The sequence below is a fragment of the Ciconia boyciana genome, chromosome 2 (assembly GCF_034638445.1).
Source record: "Ciconia boyciana chromosome 2, ASM3463844v1, whole genome shotgun sequence".
Classification (NCBI taxonomy): Eukaryota; Metazoa; Chordata; class Aves; order Ciconiiformes; family Ciconiidae; genus Ciconia; species Ciconia boyciana.
The window spans coordinates 136904047-136927222 of NC_132935.1; the positions used below are offsets into that span (position 1 = coordinate 136904047).

Consider the following 23176-nt stretch of genomic DNA (forward strand, 5'->3'; position numbering starts at 1 on the left):
TACCAAGTATCTCCTTTTACTATTCGAAAGAATATACACCTCAGGTTTTTAAATATTTTTAGTTGGTGATAAAATGATCCCGCACATACTCTCCAGAATGTAAATTATATAATATGACAGCCAAAACATTGGGGGAGTACAGTTGTGCAAATGTGTAACAAAGCACTACGTACGGTTGTTGTTAAGTACCTTGCTGCTGCAAGGTAACATTCCTCGTGAGCGCTCTCTTCATGCCCCTTGCCGTCCCAGCTGTTCGGTGTTGCAGCCTAACATTCTCTTTTTCCAACAGACGCTACCCACTTTAGGAGGTTTGCTCCCTGAGGTGCGTAACGGGAGGCATCCATGTATGCACGAATACTAACGGATCATGATATTGTACATTCTTCTTGCTATAAAAGTGCATTTTGGGGCTGAACTAAAAATCTAGACATGGTATTCTGTGTTGTAATTTGAAAGGCCCTGTCTTATTTATCAATTCTTTTTTCTTATTTGGATGAATAAGGGACAGATACAATTGAATAGTTCTTATCTGACAGTGATCTCTCTGGAGCAATATTGAATGGTAGAAGCTCCAGTTAATGGATATTGACTTCAAAGTGGGAGTTCCAGGGGAGAAAAGAACGCATGAGAGGTGCAAAATGGGTGGAAAAAATTTTTGTTGTGGTAAGTACTATTTTGAAAGGTATGTCCTCTGGCACATACCAAAAGAACAGAAAAGCTTGATTCTTTGAGCCATCAAAATGTACAATAGCTTTTAAAATGCTGTATTCAGTATCTCTGTCAACCTCATGCATGTCCACTAAACAAAAGGGTTCACAGATACATTTATCATTTTGTATGCTTTAATTAACAAGATATTAAATACAGCACAGCTGTTGTAGAAACATTTCTTACCTTGAAAAATAAATTTTTGCATTTTTTAAAACCATTTGTTCAATGCATGTCAAATTTGTCTTAACGTTGCTAGAATTTGTAGGCTATTATCCACAGGTGATTTTATTAAACTGTTATTGTCTCACCAAAAAATGACACTGTTTAGTTTCTGACACTCTTGGATAGCTTAGTAATGTTACAGTTCCTGAAAGAAAGTTATTCAAACAGTCATGTATGACTGGATTAGAAAGCCAGCTTTCTATTTCATGTATAAAACAAATTATCTGTACAGGAATATTTAAAAGAGATTTTTTAAAATAAAATGGTAATTCTTTTTGTGTTCCATTAATAGATTTATTCAGTAGAATTAAGATACACATTATTATATTATTTCATACAAACTGTAAGTCAGATCCTCACTAGTATGACACATACCTAAAAATTATAGGATATATAACTTTAGGAAATCTGGAATCTTCTATCTTCTTCAGAAATGTTTCGAGAGCACTGTTGGTACATGTGGTAACATGTATTGTGGTCTCATATGCATATAAGGTGGGTGATATGAAATACTTTATTTGTACTTTCTTCAAAAATCATCACTGAAGGAAGCAGACCTTCAATGATAATGAGGTGAAGTATCCGTATTTGATTTTTTTAATAACACTCTAGACAATTCTGTATCATGAATGTAGTTTTTTCTTTATATTGTGTGAGGTGTATGGCCTAATCTTGTGTAGTCACTGCTTAGGAGAAGCTGTCTTTGTCTGTGAGTGAAGCAATTGTTTTGCTTATGGGATAGGTAATATAAATTGGAGAAGGAATGTTGCTGATGCAGCAGTCATAGGGACAGGGCCAGCTGAGGGTATTTGCTGCTATCTGTATCGTGCTGGAACAAAAAAACCAATATCCAAACTTTGCTTGAGGTAATTGTTACTGCATTTTGCTGGTGAATGATTGATAACAGCAGGTTTGGGCACTGTGGTAAGCATCCTTTATGTAAAGGCAGTTCTCAGCAGTGTATAAATACTTTTCCTCTAAGTAGTAGCATGATATATGCAAGAAGATTTTTAATGCCACACTTTATAAGTAGGCCTCTTTTAAACAGTGTTTTTTAACCTCTCTAAATGCACATACTCAGTGTACTGCATCTGTTCCTTTCTGTTACCTTTTTCTTTGAACTATCACGAATATGTTGTTTATCTTAAAATTTTTCTAGCCTGTTTAAAATTTGTTCTCCATCTCTGATTTTTGTTAGAAATCAGGGTTTTTTACTAGCTGTGTGTCTGCATTACTGACATCTGATTTGATTTTTTTGAAGATGTTGAAATATCCAAGAGCCAGATTTGGCTGTAATATGAGATCCTCTTTAACATGGTATGCTTACTTTTTCTAAAATGTAGTGACTTTTAAGGGTAGTTTTTCGCAAAGTTGTTTGAAACCCCAAAGCTGCTTCTTACCTCTGTAATGAGGTATGAGGCTTCCTTCATACTGAGGTTTCTTACTGTCTGTCCTTGGCACTAACCAATACTGTTGTGCATTAATGTTTTTTGTCAGTTCACAAACATTATTCTGTTTGGATGTCTCATCCTAGTTCTAATTTCTAAAAGATTGCCAAATAAATAAGTGCAGAGTCAGTGATTTCTTAGGCAGTGATATGGACAGTGCTTGTCTGTGTTTTGAAGGTTAGGGCTGAGATGAATAGCTCTAATTGCTTTTACTGTTTTCTGTTTAAAGCAATGATATTGTAGTCTAGACTCTTGGACCTCCTCTTGAACTGATCAAGTTACTCAAAACATCCAAGAGCTCAGTTAACTAACCTCTTAGGAATCTCACTGCATATGGGAAATAGTGCAGACTCCCCTGTTTTTTTTCTGTGGCATAAGTTTGTCAGTCCTTTTATAGGAAATGTGATCAGATTGCCACAGTTCCCCAAAGCACTTGGCTGCCCAAAGCAGCCTGGGATGACTTGGACTATTTGCATCAGGACTAGATTGAGGCTGTGTCAGTCTCCAAATTTAAGGAAACCAAAGATGGTGTAAAAACAGTGATGGTCCACATCTGTGTTACAGTAATACTAGGAAGGCGCTGTATTAAGCTGAGAGTTATTCCCTTCCTGCCAGAGAATCTGTGTCAATGTTTCTTCCAGTTTAAACTGCTCCAGAAAGAGTGGCATGGATTAATTGCTAGTGCAATCCCTAAGGCTTTATCAGAGGTACCACAGAGATGGATTTGGCCTGGTATAGAATGTAAATGGTAACATTTAATGAACTGCTTACTGAGTGCAGTTGCAGGGGGTGCAATAGTGTCCTTCATGCTCCTTTCTAGTGCAGCAGCTTTGTGCCAGCCCATTCCCCTGACTAGTTTAAAGCCTCCTTGCACTTGTGAAGTGAGGAAAGTGACTGGGGTGCAGTCGGGATTGGGGACACTGATTCTATTTGATAAACATCTGCTGTCTTAATTTATGGTGCATTTTTGGACAACCTAAAAAGTCATGCTGGGTGCAGTTTATAAATAGGATAAATGAGATACGAAGAGGAAGGACTTTTTTTTTTCATTTAAAGTTCTCTGAAATGACCTGACAACAGTTGAAAATACGGTGACAGCAACGTACTTCTGTCAAATAACTATCTATCTGATTGTGCTGCGTATCAGCATCGAAAGGTGCCAGTGGCTTAGAATCTGATGTAGTTTCTGGTTTCCTTCTGATACAAAATATGTATTTTATAAAAAGCCACTCAGCCAATTGATTATGGTACATTTTGAACACGTGTATTTTGCCAAAGTGGTAAAGTACTCTGGAAGCATCCAACCTTTGCTAGCAGTTAGGATGAAATTTTGATAAATTACTGATCTCTTATCAATGTGCTTATTAAACAATCAAGTATTTTGTATGATTGGCTTTCAAGTTTCAGAATGCCATCCTGGCAATGTCAGATTTATCTTTTCACAACATTGCATTAATTTGTGTTGTGACTGCACACTTTTCATCCATCTATTGCCTCATCGTTATGGAATGTCCAGGCACATAGATAGATGTTATGTGAAGTGGCCAGACATTGTGTAATAACTTGACTGAGATCTCATTTTCATTAAAGCAGAATCTGACATTACTCGCTAGTCAAAAAACAACTTTGTGGAGGCACAGTCTCAGTTACAGTTGTATAGCATTATATTATGTGTTAAAATGTTCCATTTTCTCCTTTTCTCTTCTTTTTTCAAGGAAAGACAGGCAACAGTGAAAAAAGAAAAGAGTTGCCCACAGCAAATGAACAAACTAGGAGAACGGAACAAAATGCAAAGAGCAAATTCCGTCACTGTAGATGGACAAGGTCTTCAGGTGTGATTATTGTTATTTTAATTTTAAGGAGATACTTCTAGGTGTATGAAGACAATGACAGAGTGAGCAATCTTTAAAGTGAAATATTTCCTATACATTCACTCTTCTAATATTTCATGTTTACATATTTAAAAATATAATAATAAAGTAAATTCTTCCATCTGTACAGGAATCCTGTGGTGCAAATCTGCTTCTCGTGTGATTGGTAGGATTTCCTAAGACATTAAGAAAACTAGCTCTAAAACATTTATATTGTGGGGTGAAGCTGAACTTGATTGTTTTAGTATCTGTCACGCAGCATTGTGTGAATTTACATTATAAATCTGAGTCTACATCTTGATAACTGTTCACTGTTCTCATTTGGACCTGTTAATTAATAGATGAATGGAGTAAACTTCAATAGTATTATTTGTCCAGGTATTTCCAAGTAGGGTATTTGGCACATCAAAATTAAGAGCGGAGAGAAGCAAGGTGATTTCAGTAATAGTGATATCTAGAATAAAAATGGAAGTTTTTTCTACTTGAAAGAAAAACCTGTGTGTGTGATGAGCTAATGTTATTTTAGAGAGGTTACTCAGAGGCATGCCAGAAGTTCTGCCTGAACTGCTTGACTTCTTTCCCTTGAGAATGAGTAGTTTTGAGTAAAGTCAATGTTCACATATATGATGCTGCTTCTTTATTTCCTCAGAACTGAAATGATCATCATGATAACAATGTGATAATCATTTGATATACATAGTTGACTGTTCTCTGTATCTTTTGATGTGTTGCAATTGAGGTTCAGTAAAATGTAAAAGATTCGATTACCATATATCAAATGCTGTATACCTCATAATTATTTCATTATATACCTTATTGCATCAGGATAGAAAGGCTTATTTTATTGTTTCATCTTTTTAGGTTAGTGAAACATTCTTGTTATGAAAACCCAAAGAAAAAAAAAGAAAAAGAAAAAAGAACAAACCCTAAAACATGTGCAATCACATGGCCACTCCATTGATGGTCTAGTAGAATATTACAGCGATCATTGTCCATGGCTTTCAAGGTTCTCTTCCTGTACTTGCCATCCTCACAGGCTGCATCGCTATCCGGATCATCCATGACAGATAGAGCATGAAGCAAAAGGGCTAGAGTATTCACTGACAGAAAGCTCAAGTTCTGTCTAATCAGTCGCAGTGTGAAGAGTTGTTCTAATAAACTGGTGCTAGAGGAAGCACACAGAGTTTTCTACCTTTTGGGTGATATCTGTGCAATTCCAGTGAGCCCAACTGCCCTAGAGAGAGGAGCATCTTTGCCATCTCCTTTCAGCAGCAGCACCATGTATCATTATGAATTGTGGTTTTACCCCGAGCATTAGATTGCTTATGCTCATAGTATATTTTCAGGTATTTTTCAAGTCTCTATTTCCCACTCATGGGATACAGTGCCTGGGATATAGTGCCTGGTCTGTTCAAAATAGCAAACTCCTAGCACCACTGACTCTTGCGCACAAAACCCTAAATTATTAAAATTTCTGCTTTCAGGTCATTATGGCATAAGATTTTCTATAAGTTTGTTAGTATGATCCAAAACTTATGTTTTATCTTCTCTTTCCATGATGAATCCAAAGCCTAGGACTCATCATTGCTTTTATTTATTATTTTTTGAGAAGGAGAGGAAGAAAGAATGAGGACTAAGATGGTAGAATAATTGTTGAATGGATTTAAGGTGTGTTCTGAAGTGCTTGGTATTGTTCTGTAATGCCACATCTACAATGTAGTGCACGATGCAATACTAGTAATCATAGTGGTAACGTTAGAAATAATTCTGCAGTGATGACCCTAATTTGCTGATTATACTGTGGTCTTTGTTTTCCTCTGTTGGATAAAATTGGTGTGGAGTAACAGGAATCCACCTTAGCAACAACTATTACATTTTTGGTCAGTATCGATAATGATAACCTGATCATTGTGAAGGCTGAGTGGATCTCGAAGGATACCATAGTGAAAGGCTGAGATTAGTGAGACTGTTAGAGTTTTTTTCACTCACAGATTGTATAATTTTGGAACTATTTCCACAAAGATATAAGATTCCGTAAATATAACTGGTAATTAATGTTAGTATTTTGCCTAAAGATGGTCTGGAGCAAAAAATTTCTGTAGCTGATCAAAGTCTACTCCTCTAATTGTCCCATATCGGGCCAAAGCATGCTACTGTAATTCTAATACTCCAATTTTGCTGGCATGGTCTCATTTTAACATGATCTTCAACGATTTCAAAGAACAAGAAAAGGATTTTTGTGACTTTTTTTGGAACTGTTTTTATTCAGAAAACTTGATCATGATGTCAGCTGCATTTGTTAATGATTTAAGTTCCCAAGATAACAAATCAAAGATACTCAGGAAATCGTACTACTCCTGCGAGACCTCTGTTTTCATATGGGAGAAGCTATATACAATTGGTCCACCACTTTTTTTTTTTTAAGTCACTTTTCCAGTAACTTTGTGGAGATTGCCTTTAAATCATGCTAGATTAAGGCTGGAAAATGTTCACCAATTTAGTCTAATCTTTAGTTGCATTGTTTATTATATGGAAAGCTCTATGTTGTCTAGAAAAGTAATTTGGAAAAGCTGTAAGAAATTAATTGAAAGAGACCTAGTTTTGGAATTGAGTGGAATACAAACTGGTTATTAGATGGTCCTAAACTTTCTACTTGTAATAATATGGTTAAGTTTTAAAATAAAATAATTAAAATAGAAATAAGTTAATCATTTAGCTTTTGTTGAGAAAAGTATCAAGACCAAACCTTCCTTCCATCAGACAGCAGTGAGCAGATAACTTAGTGGCAGTGGAGATCTGCACGACTCAAAGACAATTAATCATAGTTAAGCACATTCATCTTACTTCTTTCTAGCTAACCAGCATAATGATCAGGATTATTATTTCTAATTAGAGGAAGTAATAGATCATGTATAACCTTAGGATGAGTCTCATTAATTAACCTGCGTCCTAAGGGATTTCAGTAGGTAGTCCATCTCTGTCACAATGAGCACCATTGGTTTACACTTAGTTCACAGGAACAAACATCATGGGAATTGGCTAAATAACTAAAATTGATTAAAACAGTAGATAAAAATTAAATATATGACAACCTTCACTATATCCTGCAATTTGATATATGTTTCAACATACAGCACTTTACTGTAGCAATATGCTGTGACAGAATGTGATACTGGGTTGGTTTTATGTTAGGTTTAATTCCACTGAGTTTGCTGGAGTTTTTCCTTATTTCTTGTATATATTGGAACAGATTTGAATCCATTGTTTGTAAAATTATGGATGGAGTTGACAGACTAGTGCCTAATACTTCCTACTAGAAGAAAAGTGCCTTTAGATGCCTGTAGGATTATATGCCTATGTCTATAGGATGCCTGTATGACTCCTTAGCTGTCACGTTTCTTGGGTTCTGCCTTAAATTACATTTTATGAAATCTTCAGCTGAAAAGATTTTGTTATTTCAGAAATTATGAATAAGGATTTGGAGCAAAAGCTTTCAATGTATCATTTTGAAACAGAGACAGTTGTAAGCTTCACCTCTCAAGTTGTTAGTGCATGACTTTGGAGATGTTGACTTTGAACTCTTAATATGCTTTTAAACATTCTAGAATTGCTGTATGTCTAAGAGTGATGATTTTTAATATGAATAGTCTAGATTTATGGTTTAAAAACAGATATTAGAGAGAGATCATGTGATGTAATTTTTTGATGTTCTTCAAAGTCTGTGGAGCAAAGGCAGCAAACACTCATGTCTTAAAATATCTGAAAGTGCAGACTAACACTATTACTTTGAAGGAAGGTGTTAGTTTGTAAAGCTGAACATTAGTGTGAACATGTAAAACTTTCCATGCACAAAAGAATTAAAAAACATGGTAGAAGTAATTTTTTCCTTCAGTCTATCCTCCTCTCCATTCTTTTCCTCCGGCTTGTCTTTATTCCACATGTTTTCTCCTCTACTTTTTAAAGTTTTCCAGCTTTGTAAGGTGTTTAAAGGAACTCATTATTGTTATATTTGTTACATTTTAAGAAGTGTGTGATTTCATATCAAATATTGTAGGTTTCTGTCATTTTTAAAAAAATTAAAAATTATTCTGTCAAGTTTAAAATGTCATATAGCTATATTTCACCTTTATAGTTTAGTATCATTTCTCACTACAGAATACAGTTTCTTCATAGCTTTTTCCATAGGAAATTACTCTACTGTCAGAATCAGTCATACATTTCTTGCGTTTAATGTTTTCTTCTCTATTGTTGGATGTAACCTATATATATCAATATTTCAATGGAATTATAGGTTAAAATGGCATCACAGCTGTAAGACAGACAGCGTTTAAAAAAAAGTCACTTGCAATTTGTGGCAAATTAATGAAGTGAGGATTATTGCAAATTATGGAATTGCTTCCAGCTGGATTACATAGCATAACATACAGTTTGCATTAAGCTTTTTGTTTTCTGTCTACTATAGGAAAAAATGAATGCAACACACAGCATTAATGAGTGGCTGTGTTATTCCCTTCTTTTAGATCACTCCAGTTCCAGGCACTCATCCACTTTTAGTTTTTGTCAATCCTAAAAGTGGTGGGAAACAAGGAGAAAGGTAAGGTTTATTTTATCTTTTTTTTTTCCCCCTCTCTTATCTCTGTGATATGTTTAAAAATGAACATTAAAAGTTTGTATATGAAAAGAAATCCAACATTTTATATTGTTATGCCTCACATTTGAACACCTCATTGCCCTGTTTAGAAGAGGTACACACTAGCATATAGTTACAAATTCTGCGGTTAAAAACTAGAATGATTTCTATACAGCAGTTTAATTTCAAATCAGAAAAAGTAGCTATATTCAGTGTATGGTTTTGTGTGATTTGCATGAAGATGTGAGTTGCTATATTTTGCACTGCAACTTTGAAGTTATAACAGTTTTCTTTTAATCTCTGTAATAATTATGCAGGCAGGCCAATAATTTAAATTGGAAATAGTATTCTATTTTCTAATGTATGACTTGCCTTTCAAAGATTTAGTGAGTAGAGTCTCCAGCCTCTCCATAAGATTTCCTACAGTGAAGAAATCTTTTGATTTCTGTAGACAGGAAGCATTCTAACAATCCAGTTAAAGTATTAAAGTCCAATCACACAAACTTTAAAGACATGCTTAATTTTGTATATGTCATAATTATATTGATTTAAATTCAAAATGCCTAAGTTTATGTTTAAATGTTAGTGTATCAGAGGCATGATAAAACAGGTAAGGAGCATTCTCCTCCTACTCTGTCCATCAAACTCAGGCAGAAATGATGAATTAGTTACCCCCGAGCAGATTTTGCAGTGTATTTCAGAATCACAAGTGCTAACAATATGGCCATTTTTGATCATCACGTAAGTCCCCAAATTTTTATAGCCTAGCTTACAATGTCAGTGCTGTAATTTATCCTTCAAGTCTTGAAAGGGTTACGGTCTTTTGGCCAAGATCAGGCTGAAGATGACACCTGTGGGTACTGGGTGATGTGGGTACCCAAAAGCACAAAAGGAGGGATCCAGTGTGTTTCTAAAGCTTGGAACCAAGCAAGTGAACTGCAAGTGGGTCAGCTTTCCCTACCTCTTCCCCACTGCCTCCGTTCGATCACTTCTTTCAAACAGTGTCCCTTAAAGTAAACTGACAAAAGGGACAAAATTCCACAGAGTAGATGTTAGGGGAATTCTCAAAGCTGAAGAACATTTAACCAAAACTGCACTCGAAGATCTCTGAGAGAACAGGTTGTCATTTAGGAGCTGATTATGTAGTCCCTGGACTAGTATACCTGGATAGCAGCAATGGCAACAATGCTAGTTGTGTCAAAGGCAGTTAATGATCTAAAAGATTCATTCTAAACAGTTTAAAGAACATGCCTTTGCAACCACAACAAAACAGTATGAGCCATCTTAAGCATTCAGACACAGTAGTAGTGTGAGGTAGCCCTGGTCTTCTGTGCAGTCAGGGACATTGTGGAAGGTAATGCACTAGCACTCAGCCTGACTTTTATGTAGTACAGATATGAAGTGAGTAGATCAGGGATCCAGTCTGGAATTACATAGGTGAGAGGCAGGTTAGAGAGCTGCACTTACATATTAGTTATAACCTAGAAACAGTTTAAGGAAATGCTGTTTCACATCTTTCAGCTTCCAGCTCATAATTGGTCCCAAGTGTTACTATCTGAATGGGCTTAATGCACGAGGGATGTCATTTAATGTTAGATATTCTCCAGAGTAAAAGCAAGTTTAAAACCTGATCCCCTTCCCAAACTCCTATTCCCATTCATGTATTGCAGTCTGACACTTCTCAGTTTACATTAATGCAACTGTTACTGAGGCCCAGCAGATCACAGGAATGATTTGAATTTACAAAATGAATGCCTTATACACGCTCCATTCACTAACACTATTGCCTACAGGTGTCATTAAACAATGAAGTGTATAGCATGAGGACATCCACCAGCAACTGACTATAGTGAAGTATGAGAATCTCTTAAATTGGCTTTGATGCCACACAAAATAAAATGTTAAATTGCATACTAATGTGTCAAGGTTGCACTCAATATTTCTGTGTTAGGAGGAGCACATCAAAAGGTCAACTGCATAGTCATGTAAACATATCTCAAGTCATTCGCCAGCAGGAGATAATATCTCATGGTTACATCTAAAACTAGATTAAAAAAGGTTAAAAAAAGGAGTACTTTTCCACTTATGGACTATTTTATGAGAAGGGATTTGCCCTCTGCCTTTTAGGTGTTAATGTTTCATATCAATACCAGTAACATAATAAAATTATAAAATAAGGATGTTAAGAGTGCATATTAGCTTGAAGATTTAATCTAAGGGATGAAAACATTTTCAGTGGACTATAATATTTAACTTTTTAACTTTTCCTTGTTTTTATCTGACTGCTCTACAGTTAGTAACCAGAAAGAGAGGAACCCCATATTTCCCCTCCCCTCCCCCTCCAATTTTGTGGCAGTTATATGTTGTGAAAAGTAAAATCACAGAACGTTTGAAGACATAAATAGCTATGTAAAATGCACAATTATGGTGATTCAAGTCAGGCTTTTTGACTGTAGCGATTTTGTAATCTGGTCAGGTATTGAGAGGCTAGGAGTAGAGGATAGGCTGTAACAAAAGTAAGATTTCCACAGCAGTGAGGGGAAAAAAACCAAACCACAACCTACTAATTTTTGTAGATGAGAATTTCTTTATCTTGATTCATTCAGATTAAGGTGATCTTTTACTGAAAGCTATTCTTCATTCTTTACTTAGGATTTTCTGTATTTGAGAGATTATGGTGAATGAAGTTATGATTTCTAATTGACTTTCATTGAACACAGAAAGGTTATTGCAGATACTGTCAAGACTCCAGTGTTCCCACAGTTCCCCGTATGAGATTTTATGCCTTGCCATATGGTAACCCAGCCCATTTCATTGCCCTTAGACTTGGAGAGAGTGTATGCATCCATCTGACAACCAGTTGAATAAATGCACTCCCCCAATAATACTCTGTCATTTCCTTTTGTATTTTGCAATTTTTTTCAAATCTCTCAAATACAAAGGAAAAGAACTGAGGGTCACTTTAAGGTAAAAAAAGTTAGGTGCTTTAGTTTTTGGTTTTGAATGTTGGAACAGAGGGGTGGTGGGAAACAAACGTAGAAAAAGTGCATTCAGAACACAAAAATACTTTCTCTACAACCATATCTAATTACCTTATCGATGTGTTTTAAAACTTAATTTCTGTTAGAAAGCCAGAGTTTTGCAAAATGTATAGTGATAAATATCATGTTCTTGAATAAGTTTCTCTTTTAAAAACCAATGCTATGACTTTCAGCTATAATTGCAAAATAAAGAACTATGAAAATAACCCAGTTATACTTTCTTCTCAATGGAGCAATTAATACTTATTGCCCATCACCTGAAACATTAATGCATTTACAGTTATTTGGACTTAAATGATTTAGTCCAATGGATAATACATATGATTATAATATAATATAACAAAAATATAGTTCAATGTTTATTAAGATGAAAGTAGCAAATTAGAATTAAAGTTGATGAGTTTAAGCCTTTCACGCACCAAAAATAGATTTTAATTAAGCATGAGATTGGATAGGAGTTCAGCAAACCCAGTCAGGTGTCTTCCTCAGGCTATATCACACTGTAACATGTTTTCAGTGATCGTGCATAAAATGGACAGATGTGGTTAACTTCATCAGAAAAAAATTGCAGTACATCCATCTCATCCTAGAGCTACCAGTCCTGTATGTCGGCGTTTAGGATCTGACTAATCAAGACAACAGCTTTTAATAATCTATGAATAGAATGTATATATTCAATACATCATTGACAAAATAGTTTCTTTCAACAGAAAGAATATACAACAAGGATCTAGTGCTTCTAAAGACTGTTATTGTTAAGGGTAATGCTTCTCACATAAGAGTCCTTCTAAATCACACTGTTGTTTTGCTATACTCATTACTTTGTTTTCCACTTCCCCATTTTCCAATTTATTTGCCTGACCAGCAGGTGAGTTTAAACAATTGTTTCCTTGACAAATGTGCGGTTGGATGCACTGGAGATCAGCTTCCGTACACTGACGTTTCCTGCTGACTCCACGTTCAGTGTCTGTGCAGTGCAGGTTGATATGTTTGACCTTTGTTGTTTTCAAATAACTTTGGTTCAGAGTAGCTCTTCCCTCCTACCCTCTGATTAATCTGGATGTCTAAGCTTTCGTTTAGCATTGAGACAAAATGTAGAAGCAATTTCAAATGATCTTTTTCAAATATTGTATATCTAGGAGAGAAGATCACTAGCATTCTTTTACTTTTGGGGAGGAGTCCTCGGCTTCTTTCTTCTCTACCATTAGGGTTAGATTAAGCCTATACTGACCACATCTCGAATAGTCACCCCCCCAATGACAGAAGATGCATCCCCCAGTTGGCAGAAGGCACTGCTATGGCCAACTTCTTCCCCAGTGTAGTCAACTTTACTGCCAGTTTTGAATTGCCAATGGGTTTCTGTCTGGTTTTATCTATCTAAAGTAATGATCTTATGACTTCAGAAGATAGCTCAGTCTAACTCAGCCCAAGGTGCACTCAAGAGTATTTTCTGTTTAAAGATGATCCCAGCCCTCTTGGCCACTCCTGCTGTAATTTCCTGCCTCCTCAGTTATGCTAGTGCAGCTATTTTCAGGTTCATATGAGATCACAGGCATGATTGAAGTGAAGGGAAAAAATGACAATGGAGAAACTTTTCTGAGGATTTGTATTTTAAATTGGATCTGTTTAGTTTTCCAGATCACAGAATAACCCCACAAATGGTTACAGAAGCACAACTGCTTGTTGATAAACTGTGTCGTGGGGTAAGAACCAGCTGCAGGTGGCGGGGACAAGAGGGAATTTCGTGAACTGGCTTTGTTCATGAAATTGCTCTCTATCACAAAAAGCTGTCTTTTGGGGCATTACCCACTACACTGCCTCATGGCTTTGTCTGCACAAATCTCCAGTCACAAGGAAACCATGTCCAATTCCTTCCTTACATGCAGAAGCAAGACATTCAGAGACATGTCAGTATCAATAGGCTATTTGGTACTGTAGTTATAAAACTGGAAGGCTAAATTACTGTCCATTTCCTTGTCTTGCATGTGTCACGCTGCTAGATCTAGTTACAGCTTAGTGTGAAGGCAAAAATTCATAGACAGTTTATTCCTCTTTTTTGGAGAATGTATGAATGGAAATGAACCATCAAGTTATGAATTTTACACAGACTAGCATACATAAATATGTTATAATAACTTAAAGCATGATTTGTCATTTACAGTGAGTCATTGTAGAGTGATTATCTGGTATTGATGTTCGACTAGTACCTATGAATAGCATGCAATGAATCAAGTAGGATTCAATGTAATCTCTTCATTATTGCAGGTGGACTTCTGGGTTTTGGCTAGAGATGCCTAGCTCCCTCTTTATTAAGAAGACTTTTATAATATTTGACTGATACCTAACAACAGTATTGTGAGTGTAGGTAATGGCTAGTATGTTTTGTAGCACCAAACTTTTAAGTAAATAACTCTTAAGCCTTTTTGGACTTCATAACAATACATGCCCTTCTTATGGTCAGCTACACAAATTAAATCAGCTGCACCTTTGACCAGGTTAAATCCTATATGTCACTGAGAAGCAAGTTACACATACTAGCTAGAAAATTAAAAATAGGATCTTTTTACATTGGTAAGATGCTGAAAGTGAAATGGAAATATTCTGTATTATAAATCTGTGTTGTCAGATGTCTGATTTAGTCGTCATCACAACCATTGACAATGTTGTGTGCATGCTTGCAAAGTGAAACCAGTCATTTCACATTGACTTTTTCTGTCAGGAATGGCATCAGGAATAGATTGTGTGAGTGTGTTTGAATACAATTCTTTATGATGAAGCTGATACTGCTAAATAATTGAGAAGTTAAGAAAGTGTTCCAATTTGGCAATTTTAGAGACAATTATAAATTTGTTTGTATTCAGTATTCTTACACCTTTGTCTTCTACCTAGCCTGATAAATTATGCATTACTATTATGGAAAAAAAAAAGTCCTCAATATGCACATAGACTGTGTCTAAACAGTTTTATTTTGCTGAATTTGAAAACATGTGGACATTTTAACTTAAAATTCAGCTCTTATTATGGTTCTACTTTATTTAAGGCAGTAAAAAGGAAGAGATATTTCAGTGGAAAAACAAATGCTTTCTTAAAAACATTAAAATATTAATTAGCTTCAGGACAGAAACATTAAAATTAAAAGCAAGAAACAGGGGTTTATAATTTAAACTATTGTCATAGATCCCAGGTATATATTTATTCATTCTGAGCTCCAACTCTTTCATGTGCTTACTTATTTCTACGTCAGAAATGAAGCAGCTACCACATTATAGTCAATGTAGGAAATTACATTTCTAATATTTGTAATGAAGAAACAAAATGTTTGTCATACTTCTAGGACAAGTAACCTCAAATTAATAAAGTTACAGTTTTTGAAATATTCTGCCATTTAAAGAAATATTTGCTGCGGGTGGGACAACAAATGGGGTCCCTTATGGGGTATGACAATGCTTTTCATGCTGTATCAATAAATTGCTTCCTGTTATTCAGATAATTTTAAAATAAGTGTAATTTAAGTAAAACAATGGGTTTGAATCATTTTCATTTTCTTCCCATTCAAAAATAATCCAAAGGAGATGTAGTTGACAATAGATTTGTTTTCTCAGAATGTTGTTCAACCTATGGGGACATTTTTGGTGGGTGGCAAAGCCAATTTGCTTTTACAATTAATTATACTTGTAATTTTGTGTTAGCAATAAATTTCAGGAATAAATCTCTCCTTTACCATGGAGTTACTTTAATAGGAACCAATGTGGTCTTCCAAATGCTTTTTTGACTCACCTTTTCTTGTATCATTATACCTCCTTACCTACTTTTTTTTCCTGTCTATATACAGCATTTGAATTGTAGATAGCTTGTAGCACCTCTGTCTCAATTTTCTGCCCACAATGCACTATAAGTATGAATTATAATTGCTTTATTCAAATATTTTATTGTTTTGTAAATGAGATCCTGCAACTCAAATAGTCATAGTATGTGTTAACTTCTTTAATTCTTTCATTGATAGCTTTAAAAAAAAAAAAATCCAAACATGTAAGTAAATATTTTATCCTTGTCTCTTTTACCTCTTCAGAATTTATAGAAAATTTCAGTACCTTTTAAATCCTCGTCAAGTTTATAGTCTTTCTGGAAATGGACCAATGCCAGGGTAAGTCACAGTTAATATTATTACCAGGAACTCATTTAATAAAATGCTACATAATCAAATGAACAGACTGAGGCACATATAGCATGTTTTGAATGTATCAACACTGCAGACCTCTGAATGGCTGCAGAAATTTACAGGTATTATTTGTTTACATGTTCAAATAAAACTACGTATCATATGTTTTACTGATAACCATGCAGTACTCTATAAGAACAGTGTGATAAATTTCATTCTATTTGCAGCTTTTACTGCTATATCAGCAACCTGAGTTCATGTGGGGGTTACTTTAGTTACAAATATCAAGCAGCCTCAAAGACTAACCTGCAGGACATCCATTTCTTTTACATAAACGTATATGCGCACTTATATATGTGTCTGTGTAATATATATAGTTTACATATATATATATTCTTATGTGTTGGATATAGAATCTTGTTTCAAATGACACTGGCTGCGCACTCCTTATCAATTCCATAATCTTGGGGATGTAGTGGGCAGAAAATGACTGGACAGGCTAGATTATGCTGGCAGTGACTTTTTACAGGGACTGAAGTGTTACTGAACCAGGTAGCGTTGCAGTCACTTGCCTAACATGCTTATTCCATAATTCTTCCTATTTTGCATTCATGTGAAGACAGGAGAATTGCAGTATATCAAATATCAACTTTTGCCACCTGAAGTTGTCTCCTTTTTAAGTAGTGGGTACTTTGGTAGAAGAAAACAGACAGACCAGCACTGAACATCTGGTCTGTGTATCGTTTTGTATGTATTGGATGTTATTTAGTTATGTCACTGATACATGAAATTTTACATCAGTGAGAAGAGTTGCAGAAGGTTATTAGGAGATACATGTTCACTGACGTGAAGTTTACGCTGTTGTTGGAATACTTCTTTTTTTAATCCTGGGAGTTTTTATTTGTTTAGACTTTTTTCTTTTAAGTAGGAGGAAAATAAGATGAAGGTAGAAATGTACATGGTTTGTGCCTTGCGAAGTTATATTTCAGTTGTCATACACATATTACTGGAAAGAGTATGCTCTGACAGTTTCTGCCAGTACTGCTGGTTTTAAGGCCAAATATGCAGGAAGCTGTTCTCTCTCAGAACCATTCTCGGTCAGCTTTCCATTCATTTATTGCGTTAGACTTGGGATGTGTATGGCATTGATGAAAGTGAAAAGCGGATTGGGCCCAATCTTTTTTGAAGTTAAGATTCTCAGGATATCTTGCACTACAGTGTAGCTAATGTGCAACCTGCAGAATGGTGCAAAACCTGCTCAAGAAATTGAAATAATGACATGCATTAATTCTTTCATGCCTGTAATTTTATCCTGTACCTGGATGCTATGGCTGTTTTATGTCTCAAATGGTATTTCTTGTTTGTGTTTTGTTATACTAGTCTTGACACATATGAAAAATTTAAGTAATCTTAGTCCAAAGAGTAAGTAGACTAGAAAAATTGCATAAACTTATTTCAGGAATTTATAAGAAATTTTAACTGAGACAAAACTAGTAGCCAATATTGTTTTTTTCATATGGTATAATAGAAATGCCATAGTAGAGATTGAGATGACGACTTGTAAAACAACTGAAATAGTTTTGTTCAAATTAATCTTATTTCATTGAACCTTTTTTAAAAAAAATCTAAAAAAAAAAAAATCAAACCCCACTTACTGACTGCATTTTGTCTCTAACTGGCTTCTGGTTTTGATGAATCTTGTGATGTAAAGGAAAATGTATTTTAAGGCAGAAGCACAAGAGGGCAGTGTTAAGTTCAAACTGAAACCCTGCACTGAAGCGATTTAAACTTTAGTCTTTTGAACCAGGACAGTGTTTTTCAGAAAATATTTTCAATTTCTCTTGCTATTAGGAATCGAAATAGTTTTACTTCAGAGTCACTTTGAAGAAATTTCTAATTAATTTTCAAACAGACACTGCATTTTATTAAGCTTGTTTCGGTATTTTTTTTATTCATTCAACAGAAATGAATAATCCTAAATTTCCAGTTTATCTTCTGCCATCACTTCTTGCCCCTGGCAATACTATGTAGGCTGCATATAATTTGTCCCTTAAGCGAGCAGTTGAATAAACTCCGTACTTCACTTACTAGTCCTTGTTTCCCTTTCTGCGAGGGCTGGATTACCTAATAAAACCTGCCCATCCGTCCACTCACTCATCCATCTCTATAATGCCAGTTATACTGGATTGCCAATCAAAATGTTACATTTATTTAATATTGTTATATGTGTCAGATTGAAATGGAACAGAGTGGGGGACTGTACAGCACACAGAAAAAAAAAAGTGTATTCTTCATGCCAATAACTGTTATTGAATGGAAAGGGATAAACATAATGTCAATTTGTTTTAAAACATTTGTGATTATTGTAATAGATTTTAATTGAGTCGATTTTGAGATTTTTTTTCTTTTGAATACTAATTTCAGGCATGTTTACTCAACCTATAGAATGCTTATATTAGGGTAGAATTTGCATGGGTTTGGTAGAGCCAAACTGTCTGCTTTAACCCACAAGTTAATGTTTGGTTTTTATTTATGATGGTATTTTTCTGATGGGCTGCTGTCATCGACCAAGAAGATAACATTCACAAGTTTTTTAACTCGACTTCCAAACATCTGTGGCTAACGTGAATTAATATTTCTAGTTAATTTCTGTCAAAAATCTAAATAACTCCTGTTTAGATAACAGGGAGAAAGACAAGAGAACTAGGAGACCAGTAAAACCCTAAATCTTAGGGGGACTGTGAAACTGCTGTATTTTTTTGAAAGAGTCAACAGCTCAATCACTAGCTCTTTCGTTCTTCCTTCTCAGTGGGATAACCGTGTTCCTTCACAGAAATGTGTTGGAATAAAGGGCTCCTTAGCAGACCTGAGCTGTAACAGGGTTAAAATAATCTTTGTTCAGAGGAAGAAGGGCCACTAGTGGAGTCCCATATTTGAATTTCCTTGAAACCTGGAAAGAATACATTCCATTTTCCCTTTCAATCCTTAAAAAAAACCCCCAGCAACAACAACAAAAAACACACACCCCCCCCACTTTTCATAATATCAGTTATTGTGCATTTTTTTATAAATATGCTGGCATGTAGTAGGTCAACAGAAAAATATTTTGAACAAGTTGACAACGAATTTTAGTACTGCTATCTGAATGTGCAGTTAAGTGGATGTGTCACCTACTTTCATAATAGATGGGCTGGTACTTGGAGAACTGCAGGACAGCAACAAAGACGTTTCTTGTAGCTTCTTGGCATGCCTAAGCTAAGGTTTTCAGAGCTTTTTATGTCAAGACTCATGTACATAATCTATATAGAAATATGTGCATGATGCAAATAAATCGCACGGCAGCCGACTCTCTGACATTGATTCCTTTCCAACAACGGAAACTGACCTGCTGTGAGGCCTGAAAATCAAGGAGCTCTCAGCCAAAGGGCAACAGTATACTTTAAACACTGGTATAATAATTAATGGTTTAGACATTCTTTATTTGGGAGAGATACGGGTGAGCTGGAGAAACCCTGTAAGCTCTGCAGCTGAAGGCAGGCATAAAAGGTACTCCACAGTTACAGACTGCCACAGTTAACAAAGTGACGTGAAAATTGCCAGGCTGATACATTGTGTAATTTGTGCCTAGCACCTGTGTTTTTAGCCTTGAAAAGAGTTTCGCTGTTTGGTTGTTATATCTCTATAGGAGTCTTCTACTTCTGACAACAACTGTTATTGTGGATTTAATGATCTTGAAGAATCTGAAATTCAGTTATTGTTCACCTCACAGAGAGGTAAATAATAGCTGGATGAATAGCAGTCGAGCCAGAGACCCACATGACTCTCTGGAGAGGTCAACGTTTCACAAAGGCTTTGTCCCTCTGAAAAGGCTCCCGTTCCCTTAAGTCTATTATTTAAAATGTCTAATTTATGTTATTTTTATACTCTATAATAGAAATTATATCCACAAAAGTTGTATTTCTTTGTAACTCTCTTAAGCATTTAATTTGGAGAGCATATATTTTTTAAATTCTATCCGCAAGTTTACCTCAACAGGCCTTTTTAAATCTTAAATTCTGTCCACTTAAAAGATGCCCAAGACAGCCAAACTGAATCCCTACAACTTACTCTGTAATTTAGTTGGGAATCTACAGCACCTGGGCCTTTATAACTTCACAAAGCAGGAGGCCTATTTTGAAAATTACACTATTTTCCCTGATTATTGGAATTGATTGCTAGAGCATTTCTTTGCTGTTGGACATTTGGAATATACAGAGGGTACTGGGAAGATATATACACCAGGAATATAACTGCATAGTTATTTTCTCCTGAACAAAACCTTGAACCTGGTCCATATTTCTTTGGAAGAATTACATTTTTGCCAAAGAATGGCAAAGCAAGCCATAGTGGGTTGGTTGTACTCTAATGATTAAAGTTACAGTTGTGCACCTTAAGTCAGTAATACTTAGAAGTCAGTAAGTCTTCACATGTGAAACTTAAACCTTGGGTTTAGAGATACGTTTTAAACAGCTGTTTAACCATATTTTTACTTGTGTGACATCTGTGGTGTTTGCTGCATACATAGCACAATCGTTAAATATTGTAAATATCACCAATTTCTACTCCTATCTCAGTCTAGACTTCCCAAGTTGTGAGCCAGATTCATTCACCTCTCTCTTAACCACTGTAATTGTTCAGTAGTGAGTTTGCCACACCCTTCCAGCCTTTGTTTGAAATCTATTTTAAAAGCCTCTGCCACATCCTTTAGCCTGCTTATTAGTTTGCTCTTGTCACATTCTTGAGGTCACCCCAAAATAAGTTTTTTACTATCACAGTTAAGTTACTTCTGAACATGTGACATCCAGCATCTTTTCTCCACCCACTGCCCAGCATATATTGAATCGCTTTGTGATTGTGAGACAGGATTTCGTAAAACAATTCTATAAGAATAAGGGGGTGTGTGCGTGTGGGTTTTATCTGGGCATAAATCAATTAAATGCATGATTCGACAGCAAATAGTTAAGTCCTCTAGCACTGGTGTTTTATTCATAAATAGTTTCTCTGCATTCATATGGATTTGATGAGATGATTATGAAAAACTGAATTAGAGTAGTATAGGTAGTTGAAACAGTTGGCATCTTTCAGGTAGAAATTACTAATTTATCGGCAGAAACTCCATAATTCCCTATGTGTATGATCCTCGTGTCTGGCAAAATAAAATAAAAATAGGCTGGTATCAAACACCTTCAGTGGTTTAAATTTATTTGTTTTACTTCCAGCAGATAGGAAACTGAATTAGGGAAGTCTAAAACAGTCTAAATTTAGAAGGGAGCTGTTGAGATGAAGATATCTATTGATAGGTTTTCTTATGACTGACCCCATTTACTATGTTAATTATTGACCATGGACTAAGAACTATGTGGGTGCTTATGAAATTTATAGAATGTGAAAAGTTGGGAGATACTGTAAAAAAAGGGAAGCTGCGGTTTAATGATATAAGAATTTGATCATCAGGCAAGAATTATATGATTTTGTCAATTTTGATGATAGAAATACAATCAAATATAATAGTCTCTTGTAATCCACATTTAGGGATTGGTTTTATTGATCTTTCTCAGTAGAAAGAAAAATGGTTCATCTTCCGAATCATCTCACAATTCACCTAGCAAAAATATCCTACTGCTTTAAGGCCTTAGTATGCAGTCATATATTTTTTTTTGTCTTTCTGTGGATTAGTATAGTTGTGGCTTTTCATCTTTTATTCCCAAATGTGTCAGGAGTTTTGTTTGTCCTGTGGTAGGAGATGCTAGTAGAAATTCTGCTGATCTTTCTTACTGCCTTTTTGCCAGTGACTGAAGAATAGGTGTAACTTGGGTTACAGTCTGTACCAGCCTAATGTTCTTATGTACCATTCCAGCTCAGCTGACCTATGTTATGATATAGGAAAGCTTTTTACTATAATGTCTATAAAAATCAAATCTGTATAAAAGTTTATATACCTATTATCATATCCATAAATAAAAGGGGCATTTTTTTTTAGTGGCAATATTTTTCTTCATTGAAAAAAAAAAATTACCAAAATAATGTGTTATATTAAATGATTCTCTGTGATTTATAGTACAAATTAATTTGATACAAATAAAATACATGTTTTGAAGTTTCTGATTTACCTGTTTTTCATATCCTATTTAATTTCTGTCAAGGTTATTGACATAATTTCTGTGAAGCTTATTCATATAATGGACATTTTTCCTTTGTACTTAATGTCATACTTGTCATATTGTGCTATGTAAAGACTAATTCTCTAAATTGTTAAAAAATAATAATTTTTTTAAAAGTAGAGATAAAACTTTTGGGGAAGCGACCCATTGTAAGTACTGTTTTATATTTTTATGTTATTTGATGTTTATTATATATACCTAGAATTCTTGTACAGTTTTATAAATCAGTATAAGAAAATAGGACTAAATTTTCTATTCTGTTCCTTTACATTAGTCTGACAGTGCACAAAGCCTTTACAATGACTTCCATTTTTTTTTATTTCCACTTCAAACCACTTCTACTAAGTTCTGCTCCAACAATATTTTTTTTTTTCAAACCATATAAAAATGTTCTGTGAATAAGAGGTAACAGGTGCTATTAAAACACTAATTGACTAAAGCTATCTTGATAGGCAATACTTACTCTTTACCTTAAGTTCTATTAAGAAATCTGTCAAATTCTTTCTTTACAATTATAACACTTACTGAGTTTGAATGAAACCTTACAAAGAGAAAACCATGTTCCCTTCCCAACTCTTAATGTAGGCTGCACATTCGAATTCAATGAATGAGATTTATTTACATATCTAATTATATAACTATTTAATTTTATAAATTAATTTGATTTTATAAATATTTATATTTGTTATAATATATTTATATACACTATATTTATATATGCAAATGTACAATGTAAGGGATATGATAGTTTATTTTTGTGTATTTTATGTATTATATATTTATATAATGTATGTATCATTTTTATATTTAAATTTGTAAAGATAAAAAGTCATGTGAACTTAATGCTGTACTATCTAAATCGTTTAGAAAATTCACTGTGTATGAATATAAAAT

The 23176-nt window shown here is 34.8% G+C and overlaps 1 protein-coding gene across 6 annotated transcripts in view; it reads left to right on the forward strand.

Annotated features, from left to right (window-relative positions):
• DGKB (diacylglycerol kinase beta) overlaps positions 1-23176 on the forward strand; it is a 325820-nt gene that overhangs the window by 95373 nt on the left and 207271 nt on the right. For 4 of the 6 annotated variants that reach the window (XM_072851476.1, XM_072851474.1, XM_072851477.1 and 1 more), the window contains 4 exons: positions 290-322; positions 4097-4213; positions 8773-8846; positions 15993-16067. In XM_072851476.1, coding sequence (XP_072707577.1) covers positions 290-322; positions 4097-4213; positions 8773-8846; positions 15993-16067 — 299 coding nt within the window. The remainder of the gene's footprint in view (positions 1-289; positions 323-4096; positions 4214-8772; positions 8847-15992; positions 16068-23176) is intronic. The other 2 variants (XM_072851471.1, XM_072851473.1) reach the window with 1 other exon arrangement.